Raw genomic sequence first — 24846 nt, 5'->3', positions numbered from 1 at the left:
TACTTGTTGCAGAAAAACGGAAGAGGCAATGCTTTTTAAGTTTTAATGTGAAGCCTTTGGGATTCCTGCCACTGAAGAACTAATGAATGACGCCGCTTGCACCGAATGGAGAGAGATCACAGCATCGGAACCATCCCCACTGCTTCCCAAAACGTCCTCAGACATAACTTGCCACCAAAACCTTGCTTTTCACCGGCAAGCTCTGTCTTGACGAAGGATATCCTGAAAGCAGTCTGCAAATTCACAGTTCAGGCTCCCAGTCAAGCCTGCCTGCCTGTAATTCGGACGCGCTCTAAACCGTTCAGAAATGTGCGTCTTGCTTTGTTATTACTGCGCATTTCCTTGTTTTTTTCAGTTAATCACACTTTCGCACACAGCTTGGGACGGCACTCAACGTCGAGCTAAATAGCTCAGGTGGGGAGCTGCGTCAGCACGCGTAGGCTGCAAAGGAACAAGTAATGGGTTTATTCCCTGCTGAAAAGAGACGCAAGAAAACACGTTTCGGCTTTTGGAGCCTTCTTCGGGTGTAAGCTTACAAAACGTTGTAAACGTGGCTAAATATCTGCATGACCAGTTCTCTGTCTCCACAGACTGAGAAGCACAAGCCCTCGTCTCTGACTGTCTCTGCATCCAGACTCCTGCAGTGTTCTGATGCTGCCCGCCTTGGTGCATCTTCACACAACATTCACTGCCAACAGATCGCAAAAACACGACCGTCTCAGAACGACGGTGACGCACCTTATTAGCGGGCTTAAAGCTTTATCTGACAGGAGCCGTCGATCTAGCATTAATTGAACTCAAGTAATTGCCGGTTTCGCGGTCTCCCCATCGATCGGCAGGGGCTTGCAACTTTCCTCCAGCGCACAGGAAAGTTACAGCCATCGAAAAGAAACGCAGGCTGGCAGCAGGCACCCTCTTACAGTGAAGGATAGATGTGCGCGCACTCGGGGAATTTCCTCCGCTCGCAATATATCAGAGCTTGCCAAATTTCCGCTAGACTGTGTTGAGGTGTCGCTAGTGCACTGTAGCGTCCAAGACAAAAAAAACGAAAATCGAGATCAACCCACAGGCCGTCCACGTGCTTGCGTACAAACTATAATTCCCCACCAGCAGTGTTGCAAAATGTATGAAATTTTAAGCAGATGCATATCTTTTTGCATCCTCCACAAAATCCATCAAATCTCTCTCAGCCATGCAACCATCACACCCCACCGAGTCTTACAGGAAGCAATAAGGAATCTAAAATGTGAGCAAGCTCGCTTTCAAAAACGAGATCCAAGCACCTTGATGGCTCAAGACCTGCTTACCTATCACTCTGGGAACTTTTTTTTTTTTAACTTCAAAGGGCTCCACTATAACCCCCATTACTTCCCAACTACATCCTGATGCCGCCTCAGGAGGTAATTCCCACATTGCTAATTTCTAAAGGCATCTGGCGCAGAGGTGCGATGGATGAGACAAATTAAACCTGACAGCGACAGCCGACAGCTGTCTTCATCGACGACGAGAAGACCCTGAAGACAAACGAGGCCTCCTGGAGGAGAGGGGTGTCTCCCATCAAGCGCTGAGGACAAAACTCCTCCGTTATGCCATCTAATAACCTGTAACTCATGCTAACGACAATATGATCTCTCCCCCCCTCCCCAGCAAAGATCAGTAAAAGGCCTCCCTCCGAATTTCAGCAAAGCAGCATGTGCCTTCTTTCCCAAAGGATAACTTTAGGAAACAACTGCTGATCTTTGGTTTAGGCAGCACAGTAAGTGGGTTCATTCCCAAGAACGAGAGAGGGTAGCTACAGCCACTGCAAGAGAATTACCTGGATTAGCGGTGCAACTGACTGACACTGCAGAAGAGCAGATACCCTGGATTAGCTGACACTAAATCCACCAGGGTGCACATTCTCCAGACTGCCTGCCTGCCAGACTCTTTCACTGCACTGGACAGCAGAAGAAACTCCACTCCTTCCAGCTGATGTACCTTTAAATGCAGGAGCCGGTCTGGGTTACTGGAAGGGAGAGCAGAAGTGTTTCGTTCCAGCGCTGGTAGGGAACTGAAGAAATGTAATAGCTGCTCATGTGCCAAGGAGGTGAAAGGTCAATGTCTTCCTGTCTCACACAGTCAGGTTTCCCTAGTTACTGCACATGGGTACTGTTAACAAAAAATGAATGTGATGCTCACACAGCATAAAAAAAAACCCATCAGCTTCGATATGTTTTCATGAAAGAAAAAAGTGCTGTTTCCTAGCGACTGCAGGCATCTGTTACAAACAATGAACGTGATAAACACACAGCATTAAAAAAAAAAACTCTGGCAACTTGGTAACAAAGTTTTCGTTAAAGACAATTAAATGTTCTCATCTGCGCACTTAACTTTCTATAACTATCTGCAAAAACAAACCGAAGGAACATGACATATAAGGATATCATCAGTTCTTCTGTCAACTCCTAATGTATAATTTAAGAATTGCTTATTCTTGTGAGTCACTCCAAGAGTCAGTTAGCCTCTGAAGCCAATAGCAAATAAAACTGAATAACATTTGGATGTCCCAATAGTAGCTTCCTTGAAGCCGAAATAAAAGCTCAGAAATGAAATAGCAGCACAAGCAATTCTATAGAATGCAGCTGATTCTCTGCCGTGATGCGCCAACATGAAGATACAACGCTCTACTCACAAAGCTGTTTTGTAAATAAGAGCTGCTATCTTTCTGCATCTTGGTGTGAAACTCTTGATTACAATCCCCTTGATTGTTTAAGTGAAGGCCTGGCATATAGCCTACTGTTTCCTTGTTTCCTTTTCATAAATCCGATCAAACTGGGCACAGCAGCAGGAGAAGTAAGAACAGCTTCAAGATTTGCCAAGCGGGTACAGTGGCACCACTTCTAAGCGAAGCAAAGCTGGTGAAGATACTAAACGTGAACATTTGCCTTCCTGGGCCAGAACATTTGTAGACAGTGAGGGAAAGGTACTTGTCACTAACAAGCCATTTCCGTGAGTCTCCAACCAGCTGCAAGCAATCAGTAGAGCCTAGCTAGAGCAGGGTGGAAATGAGGTGACATTATTTCTTCTTGGGTTCCCATGAAGCAGGGACATGCAGGCCTGCACTGAAGTCTGTGATGGCCACTCCTGCTATCAGCGCTATCAACTCTCCCGGAGGGTGTGTCAGGCAAGCATGTCGGAAGATCTTGGTCTATAGGTCTTGGTTCTTCCCAAGCGGGCGCATGGGGGTCATGTCCAGAACTCTGAATTGGAGTAACTGCGATACTGCGGAAAAAAATACTTGCAATTAAACTTTCTTTAAAAGGCGATTCGATTTTAGCAGCAAGGCTATTATTATGCTTAGAGTTAATGGTTCAGAAAGAGTACAATAATAAGCTTCCTCTTGCCTTGCTTAACACCACTGAGCTGGCATCTAAAGCATGCTGGTGAGGTGGGACACTGGACAAGCTGGATGTTCTGGATCTCTCAGGGAGACATCTGTACTCAAAGCCCAGCTACAGATCACTTGGCGTGCATCCACTGACAGGGCTACTCACCACCTGTGACGCGACTTAAAAATGACTCCCCACACCGTGGGACACTCTTTAAAACTCTGGCAACTTGATAACTAATCGCATAACTGCAACCACCCCTGCCCAGACCACCGCTGGAAAAAACAAACTTAGCTTATACTAACGGAGAGAAGTAAACAGAATTCTGCCCAAGACCTTCACAGCCTCAACAGAAGTTTTATGGCGAACCCCCAGAAGCAATTTTGCCTGTTCAATGAAATAATATAGCTGGACTTTCACTAACACCACTGCATATCCAAGAATATGGCAACTACAAAACACGACTGTTCTTACAGACTTTCTACGGTTTTCTCCATCTCAATCTCACCAATGGCTGGACCCAATCAGACTTTGTGCACATTCCAATTGAGAAGCCATCTTAAGCCTCATCTGCATGAGGAAGCCTCCTCTTTCTTCTCCTCTGCCAGTTTCACAGCCATTGGCACAGAGGCAGTGGACTCAGACACACTGTGGCTGGATCCACATGTCCTCTCCTCAAATTCTCATCCGGACTGCGCCTAGCCAGCCGCCTAATTCTGATGAATAAACAGTCAATGTTCACATTGTAACCCCTCGAGAATTAAGCTTTAGTCCAAGCGAGAAGGTATTTGACACGGATTACTTTTGGAAAGTAATCGAATACTTGTTTTCTGAGCGAATGGATGTTGATGTAATTGTGTGCGACTGATTAATTATGAGGTTGACTAGAATAATGAGTATTATAATCAGTATATTTCCATCATGTTATTATTAATACCTTTTGTAATCCCTGAGTGATTGATCAACCATGTGCATCATGGCTGATTCCATTTACATACATATTTACTCTTCGTAATTGGTTTATTTTGCATGCTTTATTTTTGTATTAATAAAAGTGTACATCGTATTCCCGGAATCTGTGCATATCTGTCACTCTGATTGATTACTAGGAGCCATAAGGTATTCCTTGAGTGTACTGTCCAATTTCTAATTGTTTCAGTACCTATAAATTATTAACCCCATCCCCACCATCGGCAAACTTTCATTCTTGAAAATCTGGTTTAAATGTGTTTGGAAGAAACAAAACATTTTTGGAATCTGAATGAGCAACCTCTCATCGGCAGACATCACTCAGCTAGAATGTGCCTGCTGTACAATATTGTGTATCTAAGATTAGAGCTAAGGAGACTGACAAAGACATCGGGTAATGTTTGTAACTCTGGAACAGGAGGAAACAGCCTCCCCATCCCCCTTCCCCCTTCCTTCAGTGTACGTGAATGACTCAGATCTCAGTCCTGGGGATGAGCTTGAACAGCCTAGTGATCTCTGTCAGGTAATGTGTTCCAGCACCCATTCAGCATGACTCACTCATCTGCGCAGCCAACTTTACAAATGCAAAAAAAAAACACTTTCTTGGTCTTTTTTTCTGCCTGCAATTGAAGGAGTTAAGTTTCATTTACGCCAGAAGGAAGAAAGATTTAATCTTCTGGAGTGGCCGTTCAAATTAAACTGAAAGGCCTAAGCCTCTTTCTGCACAAAAAAGTTTTGGGAGCCCGACATAAAAGGCCGGGGAAAGAAATATCGGCTTCCCCAGTGCAACAGGGGTACATAATCTCTGACAGTGAGCTCTCCCATCTTATTTTCTTGTCAAATTCGCCTTACTTATACAATCAGCTTCAATAAAGGGGCTGCATTGCGCTTATCGGTAGCTGTAATTATTGTCCAAGAAAGATTGCTGCATGACAGGAAAATGACTATTTTCCCAATGGGCAAGCCAGTGTGGAAAAAAAAAAGGAAAAGAGGCTCTTTATTAAGTGAATTATGAATGAACCTCCTTGCATCAGCACTTTAATTAAAGTAAGAAATGACGTGGTATGATTCATATGGGGCTAAAACCTAAAGGAACATTTTTTTAATACTCAACTAAGTCCACGTGTGGAAAAAGTCCTATTTGTGTACACTGTGACTCGAGCACACTATTTTAGGCTGTTAAGACAATTTGTCAAAATCTCTCTCGCTCAAGTCGAATAATTGTGAAAACAAAAGCACGCCAATGAAGAACGACACATTAGGAACTGACAGAAATAAAACACATCCGCTGTCAGCAGTGTGCTTGGAGTATAAATAAGGCGAAACAATCGCAGGCTCACTGGCGCTCTAAGATTACACAAAACTAACCATGCTTCACATTGAAGGCAGACTGGGAAAACACGATTAAAAGTTCGTTGTTCAAATCCTCAGCGCCCATCGTCACATAAAGTACTTTGCAATTAAAATACAACTACTGTATCTCATAAAACCCAAAGCCCGGTAAATGCACATCTTCATTCAAAATCACCAACTTTTATCTCTGCCGACCTCACTGCACTGAGGAAGGGAGTTCTGAAGGATAGGGACAGGACTTCAAAAGGCCTGGTTTCAACAGATTTTGCAGCTACAAGGGCTCGACCATGAAAGCGGCCTGTCTGAGATCTTAGAGCACAAGCTGTACTACACACAGGAAGCAGCGCAGACACAGAGGGAAGACGGAACATTGAAAAGTGGCTTTTAACTTGCAAAAGCAGTGCGTCTTCCAATGTATTCGGCAGGAATCCTGAGTGGTTCCTCCGGGCTGGAGTGCAGCGGTAGAGGCAGGGGATCCTGGAGTTCAACGTGAAGAGGTGGAACCGTCCACTGCAGTATAATTGTGCCGTCGCGGTCAGACACCACACACGCCAGCTCGTCTGCCTGCAGCAGGCAGTGGTTCTGGCGCTGCAGCTGAACTGAAACCCCCGGAAAGGTGTTCGCTTTGGAGTTGTAAATAACTGACTTTGTTTTCATGAGCAGCCACACATCAATCCATATTTTGAGTCATGGAAACAGGTTAGTGCTTGCTCCATCAACGTCTCACACACGTACAAAGGTCTTACTTTTCCCAACCTATCTCTGGCATATTTGAAGCGGAACCAAATGCATTAAAAAGAAAAATAAATACTCGCTATTCTCCGGCACTCCCTTTTGCACTTTCTTGACACTCAACCTGGTTTCTGCGTTTGTGTCCACTGTGAGTCAGCTCTAGCAAGACTTAGCTGCACGGAGATCACTTTTCAGGTGACAGAAAAGATTGCAGGTCATTGAGGGCGATCTGGTTCGCTTGCCAGCAACTAAAAGATCCCAGATTGTCATCCAGCCACTTCTCGCTGTGATCCCAGGGGGCGCTTGTCAACAGTACGGATGGTTACAACATCCCACAACTCGGAAAAAACCCACCGGGCTAAAGGCAGCGGCTCTTGATTCCGACTTCTGATCTCTGACCTTCGGCTCATTGCCGAGCTTGCAGGTAATCCCCTTGGACTCATTCGTCGATTCGCCAAATCGACGTCAATCACATGGTGCACTGCACAGGCCAGAAGGAAGTCTTGCATTGAAAAATAAAAATGGGATTGCACGCCCCCAGGCTGTCCCGACCACTCGGACAGGTGCGTTACCAAAATAAGGTCCTGTGGAGCGCTGAGGAATTACGACTGGAGCTCTCGGCAGGCAAGGTATCCGTCTCCAGCTGGGTCATTCTCCCAGGAAGATGCCAGGCAAACTTTTAGAGAGGAACTTGAAGAAAACTCCTGACCTCTCAGTCCCCGTGATACTGCTTTGTCTTTTTGACTCTGGGATACTGAGGCATCTCGCATCCACCTCCTCTCAGGAGAACACATTTCCGTTCAGTCCCCCCCCCCGGTCCTCCCACATTTCCCATTTCGGCATTTCTCCCTCGTTCCTCTTCTCGTCGACTCGGGACTGAGCTCTCGTTTGCGGGGGGGGCCTTTATGAACTCAGTTTGTTTTTTTAAAAAAATACTCTTCAATGTTTTCTGCCGAGCGTCCTGTGGCCTGCCTTGCAGTCCGTACTGCCGCGCCTCGAACTGCGCGAGCACGGGCCACACAGCCCCCGCGTCCACCTGCCCGCTGCTGTTCACCGACTGGCCGACTTGTGGATCTCCAGCAGCTGTGTGCCGGGGTTGCCCCCCCGGTTCTGTAGCTTTAAAGCCGGGCAGACGGGCGAGTTTGGAAACAGTTCGCTCCCCTTGCGACCTACATCTCAATGTAAAAGAGATTGCCATGGCAACGGGGCTGAGCGAGGGAGAGGGAGAGCGGGAGAGAGGGAGCGAAACCGCAAGCTAATTAGCTGGAGAGGCTGGGTGTGAGGGAGGGGGCCTGACCTCCTTCAGTCTCGCAGCACGTGTGCGCCGTGTGACGGAAGAGCAGGAATATAATAATTCCTCACACTTCCATAGCGCTGACTTACTAACATGGCGAATCCTTACACTTACACTTATATAGCGCCTTTCTGGACACTCCACTCAAAGCGCTTTACAGGTAACGGGGAGTCCCCTCCACCACCGCCAGTGTGGATGATGCGCCGGCAGCCATAATGCCACACACCAGCTCTCAGTGGGGAGGAGAACAGCGTGATGAAGCCAGTTCATATCCGGGGATTATTAGGAGGCCACGATTGGTAAAGGCCAGGAGGAAATTCGGCCAGGACACCAAGAACTTTTCGAGAGATGGGATTTTTCACGACGAACAGAGTCAGATCCTCATCTGAAAGCCGGCGTCTTTGTGACAGTATCGCGTCGCCATCACTACACTGGGGGCATTAGGACCCACACAGACTGCAGGGCGAGCACTGAACGGTTTGGGATGAGGAGGCTCTGCCATATCCCATGTTCAACACTGTCGGTCAAGCCAGAGAAGGCCTTTGAGGCTTTGAGGCGATACATCAAACTGAGGAAGCAGAACGGATTCCCACTCTATAGCTTTTTGCTCCTTCTCAGATCTCTCAAGGCCTGCAAGAGCTGCGACAGTGGAGGTGTTCTGTGTGATGTGCAGAGTTATTTCGACATCACTTATTGAGCGCCGATAAAGCTGGAAATAGCCAGCAGCCCATTTTGCGTTTTCTAGAAGAGTCTGCTGCTGGTCAAGACTGAAAGGGATCAAGCTGCCATGTAAAATGAGTCTCATCCACTGATCAGCGTAACGAAGTGAAGTTCACAGCAACTGCAGCCATTAATCCTGACCATCAGGACTACCATACCCCCTGCTGCCTGGGTAACACTCTTCAGCTGCAATTAGCAACTTCTCTCCTGCTCTCCTGGGTAATTACCACAGAACTGGACTTCCTTTCCAAGTGGGCAATTGTAATTATCTATTGCCAGTTAATTACTGCTGCTATTGAGTAAAACGCCAAAGCCTTTGACTGCACGGAATCTAGGAGCCAAACCGCTAATTCAAAAACTACATATAATTACAAGCCACAGAAGGCATCTTACAAACTGGGCCAGTCAACATGGCATGGGGAAAGAACAGACTCTCACAAACAGCACAGAAGTAGTAGCATTTCAACTGCTGTGCTTTCAGATTCCTTGATCAGATAAGTAATTAAATCTGAGGATTGTGTTTTTTTTTTCCATTTTACCTCAAAAGACAAACTGATTATATCAGAACCTGGAACTCTAATTGAAACTTTCTTCCAAATCGCTTGCTGGATACGAGGTCATCTACTCAATATGCACAGCGGAGCAAAGCACAGTCCATTAGCATGCCAGTAAGAGACTTTTCAGAGTTGCATCTACAAAACACATACTGGAATTGAAACAAAAACCCAATGCAACCGAGTCCAAACAATGGCTCTGTGGCGCCACACTTTCTTCCTATAGGAAGTAAGTTGGAAATAAGCATTCCAAGGATTGCACCAACCGCCTGAGACACTTGAACTGACATCTGGCGAGGAACCAGCAGCCAATAACAAACAAGCTGGTCATTTACTCAGGTGACCACTGCATTATGTGGCACATCTCGCCTGCTGCTGAACATGTTCTGATTTCAGATTTGACGGGCAAAGCAGCCAAGAAACGAGACGATTATGAGGGCAAGTTTGACTTATAGACTTCAGATCCCAAGACAAAAAAAAAAAATACCAGCACACAAGGCCAGAGGCATTTTGCTCCCGGGCAGATCCACTGATTACATACCCTCACCCTACATTTGATTCATTTCAATGTGGGCCGTTTTATATAAAGGAAGCATCTCCAAAACACGAAATGCCAAAGTCTTGGGGATCCAAACGCTGTATGTCCTCCTGCATAAGCACACATCTTTCTTCATAAAGTAACAAGAATAAAATACCCAGCACCTGCTGTGCACATTTGGTATGACACACCCTGGAATGGATCAAATAATTTGTGAGGCAGTAGTCTGACTTCTATTCCTGGATGACGTATAGGTGTCAGGGTGCTCCTGTCCCGTGGCCTTCAGAAGTTTAATTAAAAAACTAGGATGTATTGAAACCCTGGACGCCCAAACCGTTCCATCTCAGGCCCAACCTCTCCCGCAGCAACATCAAAGATTCAATAGTGTTCAAGGACGGTTGCACCACCATCTGCTCCCAGTCTACATCTGTAACACTTAATTAATCTACTGCATTTTCAAAGAAAATGGACACAAAAACATCTAACTGTTTAAACCAGATTAAATTAATTTAGTTTGACCCTTGCATATCGAACAGACACTTCACGAGCGTGAAACACTTGATGAACTATTCATTCAGCAATCAATGTTTCCTTTTACACAGGGATCATATTTGAATTAAACTGCAAGATGGCTGGTGTCCCTTATGTGAGCCACCAGCTGTGCACCAAAAAGTCTTGAACAGGGTTAGGAGCTCACAACAATTATTTTTGATCACGATGCCCCTTTCAGTTTCCTGGGAGCCGAGTCTCCTCACAGACTAAATCCCACAAGCCGTGACTGCACGAATCCCACAATTCCGAAAACAAATCTGACTTCACTTTAGCTCGGGTCTCGGCTGAAATGCCGAGAGTTTCTTCTTCTTTTGGAGTGGAAACGCAGCTGACAGGAGACGCTGATCCCTCATTCTCAAACCTGGCTGTGCTACATTTCTGTCTTCTAATAACCTAGTTTAGCCTCAGGTAGGTCTTTGCACCTCTGGTTATTATCACCATCTGTTGTAGAAAAGATCTGCTGACAAATGTATTTCAGCATGAAATGCCCCTATACTTACACAGAGTCTGAAATACAATTTTAACATAAAAAAGTTTAATCCTTTGTAAAAAGCATCTAAAATACTTTCTCATAATTAAGACACAGAGATGTCTTAAAAAGCAGTGATAAGAGTTTAAAGAGAGGGGTGTTACTTTGTAATGGTCACAAAATGGAAGCTCTAGATCAAATCCTAGAATCATTTATTAACCCTTTATCCACACTTTCATTCAGCAGAGCTGCTTTGAGAGCACTTAAGGTGGATCTACGAACCTGCAGATGCGCTTTAATATATGTTATTCAAATGGGAAACCTTAAGAAGGAGTCCACCAGTACTTGTGATGTGTCCAGGGTGGACCCTACCTTGCGTTCACTGTCTGCTCAGTACAGCTCCACCTCCCCATGACCATTATGCCTGTATTCGTCAAAATGGTTATTGGCAATGGATAAGTGGGTCCATACATCAGTCCATTTTCTTCATTTAAATTCATTTAAGCCAAAGAATCTACCGTTATGTTTTGGGACTGGAAGGAAACCGAAGTACTTGGAGGAGATCCATGAGAACACAAGAACAACATACAAAACTCCACACAGGTCCAGAACCGAACTCGGGGCCCCAGGGTTGCAAAGCTGAAACGGTAAAACCCGGTGCCACTGTGCCACCTTTTAGGTGGGTCCCTCAGCCAAAAATGATTGAAAACACCAAGCAGCTATATCACCCTGTAGCTCTCACCTGGCAGCCCCACTGGGGCTCAGCAGGTGTGAGCCTGGTCAGTACCTGGATGGGAGACCTCCTGGGGAAAACTAAGGTTGCTGCTGGAAGATGTGTAAGTGGGGCCAGTAGGGGGCGCTCACCCTGCAGTGTGTGGTCCTAATGCCCCAGTATAGTGATGGGGACACTATACTGTAAAAAAAGCACCGTCCTTCAGAAGAGACATAAAACCGAGGTCCTGACTCTCTGTGGTCACTAAAAATCCCAGGGTGTTTCTCAAAAAGAGTAGGGGTGTAACCCTGGCGTCCTGGCCAAATTTCACGTTGGCTTTTACCAATCATGGCCTCCTAATAATCCCCCTCTATGAATTGGCTTCATTACTCTGCTCTCCTCCCCACTGATAGCTGGTGTGTGGGGAGCGTTCTGGCGCACTATGGCTGCTGTCACATCATCCAGGTGGGGCTGCACATTGGGAGTCCCCATTGCCTGTAAAAAGCTTTGAGTGGAGTGTCCAGAAAAGTGCTATATTATATATAATTATTAATTATTATTACTATTATTACCAAAAAACATGCATGGTCTATCACCGCAGTGTTGCTTACATTCTTCAATTACAATCACAGGACCTCATTCAGCCTCACAGTACTTGGGAGGTGCATGTCAGCCCTTGTATCACACACTCATCCGTCTCCCACAAAGTCGTCACTTTTAGTTTATTACCATTACCTATGTATATTTGGCTTTGGTCAATTTTCCTCCCATTTTCACCATTTTTGAATGGCTTTCCTACTCCTACACCACGCGTTGACTCAGCTTTGCTCCATTACGATGTTTTATGAACATTTCAGAGTGCGCCATTATCTTCCCACTGCTTGTAACACGGCACAGTGCAGTAGACCACAATTAGGGCTACCAGGAACAGAAGGCTTTAATCCAGACTCATCATTAACACTAGGCTGGAAAAACACGTTAAAGAGGATCTTAACTTTAAAGACTTTGAACAGTTTCCAGGTCCGCTTTATAGCTTGAAAAGGCTAGAACAGCACACCATCAATAACTTTCATTTTGCTTTGGCAACAGGGAGAAACAAGAGCACATTTTCCTGTCAAACACCCAATTAATCCTGACTAATACTTCCCTACAATAAATCACAGGGTGAAGTGCTCTCCCAGATCTATGTCCTGATGTGCAGCGGAACAGCAAAAATAAAAAACGGAAAATGTACAGAACAATGCAGGCGGAAGAGAGCCAGAAAAGAGCAGATCAGCACTTCCCCAAAATCAATAACACGCGAGACCTCTCCCGAAATGATCAAGGCAGGAGGCCAAACTTGTCCTTAATTGACTTTGCAGAAAGTACAATCCTTCAATACGCCACCCTCCAGTCATCAACAGCACGCGCTCGTCTTCCTCCTACACTTCACTGTCCTTCATACCGGCTCTTCGAGCTGGACCCTAGTCTGGACTTCCCCTTTTCAGTAACGCGGTGACAGATTATTGCCGCAAAATACTATCAAGGTTCCTTCGGGTCTGCAGCGGTCCTCGATCCTCTTTCCTGGGATTTTTAAAAAGCAGGTGGTCTCCTGTGTGATGGCCACAGTCTCGCACGGAGCAGGGCGTTGGGGGGGGGAAAAATCGGAGCAGCTCCTGCAGACCTCGATGGGCATGTTCCCGGCCGCCAGCTTCTCCCCCACGGCGCAGGAGATTGACTGCTGTCCGCCTGCCTCCCCAGCGGACTGGAAGCAGCTCTGGAATTAGGCGAGGAAGCCGGGAGGAGGAGGCAGCGGGCAGTCCCAATCCGGAGTAATCCCTGACTGTCGAGGCGGAGGAAAAACAGCTTCCGGGAGGAGATCCATTCACAAACAACAGTGGCCAAGACTGGAAAGGTCCTAACCTCTTTGATAAGGGATCAAGACAAGCCTCAGTTTCTAAAAGGCTTCTTTGCGGTGTGACCTTTTTCAAAAACGGCTTTCAACTTCCTTTGTCTCAACGGTTCAGTCCTATGAGGCTGTCTGATATAACTCTTATACAAGCCTCAGAGCAATCCCAGGGCACCTCTGCCATTGTAACCGAACCCCCACCCACGCACACACCCCATCTGGATTAGTATTCTGGGACTCCAGCTGAGCTGATACGAGGTTCGAAGACAGATGCGAAAAGAAAAGTCACCCCCCCCCCTCCCTCCTACGGAGTTGTGCGACTGTGTCTATCTGACAACCTCAGGGCAAGGACCAGACCCACAATTATCATAACTCATAACTTTCAACGACTCGCCAGAACAAATAAATGAGAAATTAGCAAAGATGAAATACCGTGCTGTCTGCGATCCCGTCTCTGCCGTCACTAAATGAGGCAACACAAGCACAAAGGTGTGAAAGGGTAGAAACTGCTGGACTCTGACCAAGGCAAACAGATTAGCTCTACTCCAAAACCCTCGGAAAACTGCCATTCCTTGCAGATATCGCAACCAAAACCCTAACGGGACACTGACTAACAATAAAGGAGCAAAAACGCAACGAGAACGCACTGCCGCCCAAGCCAAAATCATCAGCGATTCAAGACGCTGCTTTTAACACGGGGACACACTCCACTGCGAGAGGTGCACATGAAACCACAATCACTGCCTTTCATCCACAATAATATGCGTAGCAGGCTGACGGTTCAGTTTCCTGGACCGTCAGCTAACCGAAATCCGGGAGCATTAACACTCCAGGAGCGTTATTAACAGAAATCCGGGAGCATACAGCTGCTAAGTGGGCTCTAAAGTGATGGATGGGCAAGTAATATACGCCCGTGAAACAAACCAGTGTGATCAATAAATCGACAGTTCAATTCATCTGTTGGGCAAGTTACATTTTTCAGAGCTGTATACAATCACAAAAGGTCACATCGCTACATTTACATCTGTTGAAAGAACTAGGAAATGATAACAGAAAGATCCATAGAGTCGGCACAAACATCTGTTCAATCTTCTCACGCGCAGTACCAGCTGTCCTGCCAGAACAAATGGTTCCCATTCAGACTATTGAGTAGTGGCTGTCCAGTACATGGCTGGATTAAATCGTCCAGCAGCTGCCAGTCAGGGAGTTAAGTACACGATGTTTGCCAAGGTAACTCTGCTTTAGGACAGTCCGCAGTACTGAATCACAGGCCATTGTCAACTCATCCTCTAGGGGTGAAAGATTAGAACAACAGCAAGACACCAGGGCATGCCAGTCAAGGGTGTGTGGTTTTGAAGGAGGTGCTTCAATTGGAATCTCACCTGATATGACTAAATATCAAATCAGCTCATCTGAGCAGTACAATGCTTGTGCCACCACAGAAGGACCGGAGACTTGGCACAACTTTCTGCGCACGCCCTGCAGCGCTTAAGGGTAGAGTCTGTGTTGAAATGGGGGGGTGATGCGACCAACAAGAGTCAGGAATCACTGCTGCGGGGGCAAGCCGCCTCACTAGCTGGGACACTACCTGCAACCCTGGGAATATCCCAGCCTGCTTTGAGCCTCGTCTCCAGACGTCTCGGGCCACCCAACCAGCTAATGACGCGGCCTAGCCTTGGACCAGTGAAGTCTTGACTACAGGGCTCACCCTGCAAAACAGGGAGCTTCTACTGATTGAGACACTCGGCGGGCCATTTCATGGTTTGAAATGAAGCAAAAATGTAGTCCTGGTGCAAATCCAGGATACTCCTCCAGCACACCGAGCCCCATACCTCTGCCAGCCTGCGTTCTGCCGAGAACGGACAATCTGGTATCCTAACTCACTCCATGACCGGCAAACAAAACCACAACCTCGAACGCCAGACCTGCTGCCGCCTTCCCATGAAGGAGAAAACACAGCGCTCGGACCACGCGTGACTGGACGCGAATCTCTCCCCGTCCACCCTAGCCCAGCTCCGAAACCCACACGACTAAGCAACAGCGGAAACCAGCCTTTTGAGATGCCCACCACCCCAACTCAACCTGCGGTCTGTGCACCAGTGTGGGAAGCAAATCCCACCCCCTGCAGCAGACCGGTCCCAGCCGAAACCCCCAGGAAGGGCAGAGCTCCATCGGGGAATTGGTTTAGGGGTTTTGTTTTCCGGTCTGAACCACATCTAGCTGACAGAGTCATTTTTAATAAAAGATCCTTATGTCAGACAAGAATAGAACGGCTATAGTTGTCTTTGTGAGCCCTGATACAGCGGTGGAATCCCGTCAGCTGCGGATTCTTAAAGGCACGCTCAGCACTGGCTTGACAGCGAGGCTCTGTGACTCTTCTGCACCCCCTTCCAAAACAAGTCAAGACCAATCTTCATCCTCATTTATGACTTTCGGTGGGCCGAAGAGGGCGCCGATGTCACCTATACCCCTCAGCGGTGCAGGAAACAAAACGGTCAACGGGGAGCTGTGACGCCACAACTGCCTGCCATCTCATTTCAGAGCGAAGAGGCAGGTGGGCTCGATCTCAAGTTTCAGCCCGATTCCTGTGTAGAGAGTGAATGCTCAGCCTCACAGAAAGAACTCGGACGGGGATCTCTCAACCGACAGAGAAGAGAGCGAGTCCTCACTGACATGAGAGCATGAATGGGCATCCATTCCTGGAGAGGAGTTGTGGAGTTTAAAGGCCAAGAAACACCTGCTTTTTTTTTTAGATTCTTCAGAGGAAAAAAAGAGGCCCTACCAGGAATTCCTGGAAGTCCTGGAAGCAAAGGGCATATGGAGGGCATGTTGTCGTGCATCATGTGCAGGGCGACAGAGAAAGAGAAACTTGAACTGTGAGTCTCACCCCCCATTCCTGGGCTGGGTTGTCAGCCCCGGACCACCGCCAGCACTTTGTGAAGAAAGATCCTGAAGGCACTATATATAATAAAGTATGTTGGCTTGATTGACTGAGCTCAGTCATGCATGCTTTCCCATTTTCCTTGCTCTGCAATTTACAGGGCGAGATTCACGCCAGGTTTAGACATGATTGTTTCAGACTACATATTTTCCTCTCAAAGCAAACACAGTAACACACTGGAAATAACAGTAATTGAGCCGTAATTTCAAAGGACTAATATCCCCACATGGTGCTAGCTGGGACAGATTGCATTTCCCTGTGCATTTTACATTTTGTGGGAAGGAGGCCTTGTTTAGTATGGGCAAGGTGGAATTGTGACCCTAGAACTTTCCGTAGTGCCCACAACAATCACAAACCCGCGAGTGGGTAATATTGGGAAAGGGTACTGAACGCAGTTCCTGACAAAATCAGACCCGTGTGGAGTTCCAGGAACAGCATACTTCTAGTTTGAGGAGAGTATTACCCTGTAGCCTTCATTTTTAACTGTTTCACCTGAGGTGGACTTTTTCCCCTGAGGCAGGTGTGATTTGTGGGTTGAAAGTACTGACGTGAACACCTGTGTCTGTTTACTTTGGGGTCCCCCCGGGTCAAGAAGGCAAGTTTAAGAAGGCCTTTGGGAAGAAGGAAGAAAGCTTAATCGCCCAAGTGAAACCCACGAAACACGGGACGAACACATGAACGTCGCCTAGACACGAGCCCAACGTCAAAAACCAGAACCCTGAAACTGCAAAATTCCACCATTATACGGTGCTTCCCATAATGTTGATCTACAAAGCCCAGTTTTTGTTCTCCATCTTCAAGCTCAGTGCCCAACCTAATGGCTGAGATTGTCAGCTTGGAGTCACGTCGGTGAAGAAAAAGAGGCAGCGATCATGTAGCTACACAGCGCGTTCACTGTGTAATTTTCACAGAGGAAAATGTGTCAGGAACAGGCGACGGAACATAAGCATGGGATGAGAAGGATAATCAGCGCTCACTTAGTCTATTTGCAGTCAAGAATCCACAATGCACTGCACCAATCTCTTGTTGTACATTTCATGTCTAGACTCTTGAAACCTTTGTTCCAGCGTCAGAAGTTCTTTCTTGTTTTAACAAAAGTCTTTCGACTCTTTTTTGTTGTGTACTCTTGAAAGGTATGTTAATATATCCCCTAGTGGCTCTGATTGTTGGCAATACAAAAACACATCGTATTGCCACATGAAAATATCTCGTTTTCATTGAGCCAACAAAGTTAAAGGAGCAGTATGAAGCAGCGGCTTGTAGCGTTTTTTCCTTGAGTAAGGTTTTTTTTATTCAGAGTGCTTAGGTAAATACCCTGCTGAATATTGCTTCAGTAAATACCCTGCTACATGCTGTACAGGTCACCTTTCTCAAATGAATTTGTTCTGCTGTTAATTGACCTACCAGGTAAAATTAAGAAGTATAAAAAACCACAGGGTACTCACTAAATGAGCCTGAGTAACGTCAGTAACCCAGAAGCTAATAGTGAAAGTCAATTAAGTTCATATGCCACAAGCAAACTCTGAAAGCAATCTTACATGTCTCATAATAAGGTTCTAAGAAAAGAAGAGAAAATAGAAAAGACATTTCTGCACACTGCCATTGTCATGTCATGTGTTTATGTATCAAACATTTAAGCTTCACTTAGTTAACCAAGTTAAAATGTTGTATTCAATTTCTACCATATTATTCCAGATCCTGAAAGGCACTGGAAGAAATTCAACTTCATTAGCAGCATTAATGGGGATTATTAATGAAGATTAATTAGTCGATTAGCAGCAACACAAGGACCCAGGGACACAGGGGGAAATTATGTTTAAGGACAATTCAGGCCAGAAAACAGGAGACACTTCTTTACAAAGAGGATTGAGAGAGTCTGGGACCAACTCCCAAGTCACGTGGTTGAGGCGAATGCAATGAGATCCTTTAAGAAAAGGGACAGATGGAATTCTTGGATCACTGAGCTACTAGTAATCTAACAAGCAAGATGGGATGAAAGGTTACAAATAAGAGGAGGCCATTCTTATTTTCTTATCCTCTTCATTAGGCTTGCACACACTCAAACAGAACAGCGAGTGATGGCTTCACAGTGCTGTAGGAATCTGTAGCTCAGAAGAGCACCGCTGTGGATCTGGGAATGCGTGTGCAGCTGACTAGCCACCATCTGATTGGCGAGACAGTCAGAGGCTTGTTGCTATGGGGATATGTGTAGCGGAAGAAGCCTTATGCAATGATCGGTGATCTGTTTATGACACACTTGGAATCTGCAAAGCACTGAATATTCAAATCTGATTCTTCCGTCTCGTTTTGGATCTGTGGTCTCCTCAGTGAGGACCGGTTGGACCTGATCCAGTGAAGGCAGTCAGGACCACCAACCTCTCTTTCTCCCTGAGCTCTGTCAGCACATCGTTCTCCTCATTCTATTGCCAGCCAGTCTCCACATCTCCCAGAGATGAAAATACTTTGTTGTATTAAACTTTTGCTCCCTGATACTTTTGTTGTGCGAGTCACACCAGCTTTCCCTTGGGATCGAGCAGAGGCAATGAAACTGGCATCATCCATAAATGGTTTTTGCCATTTCTGATGAGGTGATTAACCATTTCTACCTAACTTTAATAAGATTGGGAGTTTCCGGTTTTACAAGTGAAAAGGCTAAATAAGCACAGACTTAAGGTGAAAGAACCTTTGGTAATCATTTGACTGACACTTTTATTCAAAGCAACTTATATTTGCATCCATTTATACAACTGGGTGTATTACCGAAACAATCCAGATGATGAAATACTACAACTGCAGTGTCTCACCTGGGATTCGAACCCACAACCTCCCAGTTACAAGTCCAGAACCCTAACCACTGCTCCACACTGCTGCCCCATCCAGCTCGGGTGCACCGAGACCTCTGATGAGGCAATGATGGAGGGATCATGCTTTCCGAACGCTGCCACTTCTGAACACTAGCAGAGATCTTCACATAATAATAAAAATAATTGCTTACAATTATATAGCGCTTTTCTGGACACTCCACTCAAAGCGCTTTATGGGTAATAGGGACTCCCCTCCACCACCACCAGTGTGCAGCCCCACCTGTATGATGCGACGGCAGCCATAGTGCGCCAGAACGCTCATCGCACATCAGCTCTCAGTGGGGAGGAGAGCAGAGTAATGAAGCCAATTCATAGTTGGGGATTATTAGGAGGCCATGATTGGTAAGGGCCAATGGGAACTTTGGCCAGGACGCCGGGGTAACACTCCTTCTCTTCGAGAAACGCCCTGGGATTTTTAATGACCACAGAAAGTCAGGACCTCGGTTTTACGTCTCATCCGAAGGACGGCGCCTGTTTACAGTATAGTGTCTCCATCACTATCTGGGGCATTAGGACCCACATGGACCGCAGGGTGAGTGCCCCCTGCTGGCCCCGCTAACACATCTTCACATGCAGGCTTGGGGTCCTTCTTCCATACTCCGCAAAGTTCAGCCAATCCAAGAGGTGCACCAGGCTATGGCATCGTCAGCACCCCAGTGTCCATGCCCCGGAAAGCAGGATAGAATCCAAATCTGTCGCCCACGTGATCCAATCAAGGATCAAAACCCAAGCGACTGCAATTGCTCTGAATATGCTCAAGCCAGCTGAGCTACCTGGACCCCAGGGCTTCACTCCCTGGTCTGTAAAACGAGCAGCGTCTTGAACTGTGGTGACCTTGCACTGCCCTTGGAAATTATATGGCACCCATGCACTGGCAGACAGGGAAACCCTACGGAGATGCAGAGATGACTTGTCTATACGCAGGCAGAGCTCCTGCATACAGCGCCCACACTATATTACTGTTCACGCTTCAAAGGGAAGCACTGATCAAAGCAGGCTGCGGAAAAGGAAGAAATTCTTCTCGCCGGGAAGTAATTCTTTAATAAATAATGACTCGACCGTATAGTTACCCGATACAGTGCTGACCAGCGATAATGAGCAGGAGGCCGAAACTCACGCGGTGACTCAGCAATAAGTGATCGCCCCTCTCGTTATGAAACCTCAGCTCGTCTTACGTCTTCGCTGGGACGCCACAGAAACCAGAGCCGACCCGTGACTCATTCGCCCCGAGTGCGGGACAAAGGCACACGCCCTTACACCTGCAGACCTGGGAAACTTCCTTTGAGTGTACTGACAACGAGGTGCACATCACGTCTAATAATACACATCTTACTTGATCAGGCGTCTTATGTGTATAAAATTGGTATTCCGTTTAGCCCTCAGAAACACAATTTGACTCCGGCTTTCTCATCATCCCCCTCCACTGCAGCATTTTAATACATCCGGAGAGCTCTCCTCAGGACCAAGAACTCATCACATAACCGTCTGCCAACCACATTTATACCATCAACAGTAAGAAACGCTGGAGACAAATTGCTAGGCACCAAGGTGCTGTAAGGCTCTGAATTGATCCAGCATTATCGCCAAGATGACTCGAACTTTTTCCATCTACTACTTAGGCACCTCCAATCATTACCTCCGACATCTACATTTTGTCCTAAAGAAAGAAAGCCTGTTAAATTGAGTGAAAAAATTCAACCCTAATTAAAAGCGAGCGCCCCACGTTAACAACCCTCGGTGCAGAAGGTAAAATTCATTAGCCACACAGCGAGGAGCCCAACTCCTCCAGCCAGGCAGGACAGAATTCGCCAGCCACGCTGCAGCAAAGCCCTTTGCCTTCCTGCCCCGGTGCACAGGCACGGTGTGTTTCTGGATTCGCGTCACCCTCCTGCTGAAGCTGAAGCAAATGGCTTTCCGAAGCTGCAGGATGGAAGCACGCGGGGATTCTGCGTGTCAGGCCACACTCACGGTCCTTAGCAACCCCGGCTGAACTTTTCCTTTGCTCTCTCAGCACAGATCCCACCAGGCTCACACGAGCCACAGACTCTAGACTAAACCACCCTCCGCCAGCTGGCGGCCCAGCCTGGGCTGGAGCGGTCCAACTAGCCAGTCGCCAGGCTGTACGGCAGAAATACTTGGAACATTTTTCAGCTGGTCCTCCCCGAGATCACCTCTCGGAGCAGCCGGGCTGAACATGAAAGGACGTGGGTGGGCAGACTGCAGCGCCAATGTCTGTGGCCAATGGCTTTCTAACTCATGTAGTGCCAGGGCTCTGTGGCTCAGGATCTGCGCCTGTGGCTGGAAGGTTGCCGGTTCGAATCCCGCAGCCGGCAGAGGAATCCTACTCCGTCGGGCCCCTGAGCAAGGCCCTTCGCCCCAGCTGCTCCAGGGGCGCCGTATCAATGGCCGACCCTGCGCTCTGACCCCAAGCTTCTCTCCCTGTCTGTGTGTCTCATTGAGAGCAAGCTGGAGTCTGCGCAAAGACAAATTCCTAAAACAAGAAATTGTATATGGCTAATAAAGTGATCTTAAATACTGCAACGGGAGCTAGGCCATGCTTGGACCCTGTCTAGCTCTGCGGGGTCACAGAGAACAGCCACTGCTGTTCATCGGGAATGAAACTTGCAGATGTTTGATAGATTAAGTTGGGCTTTGTGATGAAATGGCTCACTGTCAAACCAGCTTTTCTGGGGCCACGTCTTGAGAACACCGGTGGATCAAAGAGTATCCCGATGGCCGCCGCATTCCAAGACACCTTCGCTAATTAACATCTATTTGTCCTGTCATCTCTGCCGCCCGCGGGTGGGTAGCCCATCTGTTACAGCATGCTTCCAGCCAAGGTCAGGGAATGCTCCCAGTTCACATTTTCAAATTGCCTTGCGGCGTGTGAAAGGAAAGAAGACAGCGCCTTGTTTCTGTGTGGCAAGAAAGTCCACACTTCACGTCTGCCAGGTCTGTTCTAGTTGTGTTCTGCCGGACTGACTTAATCCACACATCCTGAATTTTAAACTGGACACCGAGGTCAGCTACCTTTCTCACAGGGAGATTCCTCGTGCCCATCCAGGGGTCCTGGTGATTCCCTCTTGGATTGTGGTTATTGCCAATCGGCTTCAGAGCACTGCGCAACCACGACATTTACAATCCCCACCGAACATCCAACACGGTCAGCTTTCACGGATACTTCCACAAAGACATTTCTGTTGCACGTGCGTGCTGAACAACCGCTTACCCGGATACTATTTGCAATGCACGGGGCACGCAAAGACCGTCAAGAATTAAACACACAACTCAAAATCGCCCCAAAACGCGGATCGCATCTAGAATCTGGACAGGAACGCCTGCATGAAGACCTTAAAACATGGTGAAACCATCCATTTTCCCCCCACAACATGGCGGCAGCACTAGGATAAATAAATATCAGCCCTTGCGCTGCACACCAGGCCGAGCTCCTAGACATGGTGGTGTTTGTGGCTGCTCCTTTTGTGCTCGTGTTGTGTCATTTCTAAATCGGGGGCGTCTCGGGCTGCGATCCTCACCTGCGCTCTCTGTGTGGCACCGGCTGCTGCTGCTGTTGCCTGGATATGAAGGAGCTACCCCACAGCGGGCTGCTGTGGCTGTTCCGCAGCCAGCCCACAGGGGGCGCCGGAGGGTAGGGGGCGCTCCGGAATCCATGGTCCGACTCCGTCTCCGCCGTGAGGGAAGAGGCGGAGCTCCCCATGGCAGCCCTCCCCCCTCCCTCCCCCCCCTGGGAAGCTGTGGGGGGAGAGATGGGTCTGGGGCAGGCAGACCTCCTTCACACTAAGAAAGGCGCAAAAAAGAGTTCAGGGGAACCAAAACTTCCTGGTCTGACGGGACAGGGGGGTTCAGGACTCCTTCATCGGGCTGGGGGGGCTGGGCAAGACCTGCTCCTTCACCTGTCCCACATCCAGGCTTTCTTCAGCTCTCCAGATCCCGAGGGACAGATCCAGCAACGGGTATGGCAGTGAAGATCATCTTGTAATATCTCGGGTCCGTTTTGGACGACCAGTGTATAAATTCAAGCCACAGGAAAAAAAACAAACAAACACTTCAGCAGCACAGGACAAGGCGAACCCTCTTGTTCCACAGAGTTTGACGTTGCTTTCGGCAGCAGCCTCGTCAAATTGTGCTCGATTGCTTTAGAGAAATGCTGTTCCAATAGCTATTGAAAACACACAATAACCAAGTGTTTTCACGTTGGTTCCAGTAAGGAGCAAACCAAAATGAATACTGGTTACAAACAGGAAACGGCAGGAAGATTTATTTGCATGTCTGAGATTTAAAAAAAAATGAAGAAGTTGTCTTCTTCCCTGCTGTCGAACACAGAGAAAAACTGGCCTCTTGCGCAGCGGTACTCTGAAAAAAAGCTCTACAGTTAATCCAACAGGACACATGGGTCGGCCAAGTATCTCTTTCGTGGAATTCCAGACACGGGAAACGTCTTACTAGATCTGTGATATCAACGCTCTCTCCTTTTGTGCGACATCAAGCAACTTGACAGCAACACCCATCAGAACCAATCTCCCCCAAAAAACTGCAGGCTCTCCTCTCCAGCAGCGAAACTTGAGCGTTGGAAAGGCCGGCGGCTCGGGGGCAGGACAACTCAAATCCTCCCTCTCTCGCTGCGCTCCGACCCGAGGAGGGCTTGATATAAGGCACTCAAAGCAGACTGACGAGCAGGTGTGATCAATCCTGCTGGACAGCTTGATCTTTTCGGAGCGGGAGAGCTTTGCTGACAGCTGAGCCACAAATCAGCCGGAGCAACACTTGTATATCTCCGGGAGAGACTGAGGAATAATATCCCCGAGTGACTCAAAACAATCCAACTGTCCGTAACCGAGTTTACCTTGGCCCTGCCTTCTGCTTAAAAATCTAAGTCCGTGTTGCAGAAGGGTGTCCGCTGGCTTGCAATCACATTCCCAGCGCGACTAGATCGCGCAAGTTGCTGACAAACCTTCTCCAATCGCGATTCCTTTTTTTTTTTAACACGGTTTTCGGAAATGACCTTCATTCGCCCAGGTCGGAAAGCATCGAGGGGGGGGAATGAAAAAACACTCCACAATTTCAGAACCGTCCGATTCCGGCGAGAAACCCCTCCGATGAGCTCCGGGTCCCAGGTCCGGCACCGCGCCCCGGCTGTGGGACTTGGATAGCTGCCGCCTTGCTCGCAGAGAGAATGAAGAAAAATAAACACACACACACGCTCGGGCGTGCCTGACTGGAAACTTCAAGCAGATCACTCTGCATAAACACAAATTAATCTGAAAACCCAGATCCTGGAAACCAGTCACAAAATCGATACGAAATATAGCTATAAGCGTCCCACGCTGTGGGGGAAAAAAAAAAACTAAGCTGCCGTATTGATTGTGCTATCGCATTTTAAAACATCTCATTATTTAAACGCCAAACTTCCACCGAAAGAGCCTTCAATAACAGTTCGCAGGGCTCTGGCATTTAAACAAATGATCAGATTCCACTTTGCCAACTGCGAAGTTCTCGAACTACACGACTGTACCCCGGTAAAATGTAGAATTCAGGTCTACACGCAGCTCGGATTTATTCGTATTGCACTCTTGCTCTTGTGCGATTGTTCGGCGGGGAGATCCGTTTGAGAAAAAAGAAGACAAAGTCACTTTTTCAAGAAATCTGAATGCGTTTCCGCCTTCGGGGAATTGCGGCAGCCGGCATGAAGGAGACACTTGCGTGACCCTTACCGTCCAGTACGACGCCCGTCCCACTCGGGCTCAGCTCTGGCAGTCTCGGGCTCTGGGCACAGTCCGAGCGACAGCCGCCGTGACGCCGCTCAGATGACCGCGTCCGGTGTCATTTCAGCCGGGGGATGGGTGTTAAGGTAACTCTTTGTGATAAAGTATC

At 47.5% G+C, this 24846-nt stretch overlaps 1 protein-coding gene across 2 annotated transcripts in view; it reads right to left on the bottom strand.

Annotated features, from left to right (window-relative positions):
- The window catches only part of capn15 (calpain 15), an 85940-nt gene that overhangs the window by 46713 nt on the left and 14381 nt on the right, over positions 1-24846 (bottom strand). Inside the window, exons 1-2 of one of the 2 annotated variants that reach the window (XM_069181062.1) lie at positions 24687-24762; positions 22491-22752 (exon numbers count right to left, since the gene is read on the bottom strand). The exons of the other annotated variant lie outside the window; for it this stretch is intronic. Coding sequence (XP_069037163.1) covers positions 22491-22672 — 182 coding nt within the window. The 5' untranslated portion in view covers positions 22673-22752; positions 24687-24762. Of the gene's footprint in view, positions 1-22490; positions 22753-24686; positions 24763-24846 lie in introns of those variants that run through there. 2 annotated transcript variants of the gene reach the window in all.

This window comes from Lepisosteus oculatus, chromosome 19 (assembly GCF_040954835.1).
Source record: "Lepisosteus oculatus isolate fLepOcu1 chromosome 19, fLepOcu1.hap2, whole genome shotgun sequence".
Classification (NCBI taxonomy): domain Eukaryota; kingdom Metazoa; phylum Chordata; class Actinopteri; order Semionotiformes; family Lepisosteidae; genus Lepisosteus; species Lepisosteus oculatus.
The sequence above is the reverse complement of the archived record's forward strand: the minus strand, read 5'-3'. Positions and strand labels throughout refer to the sequence as shown.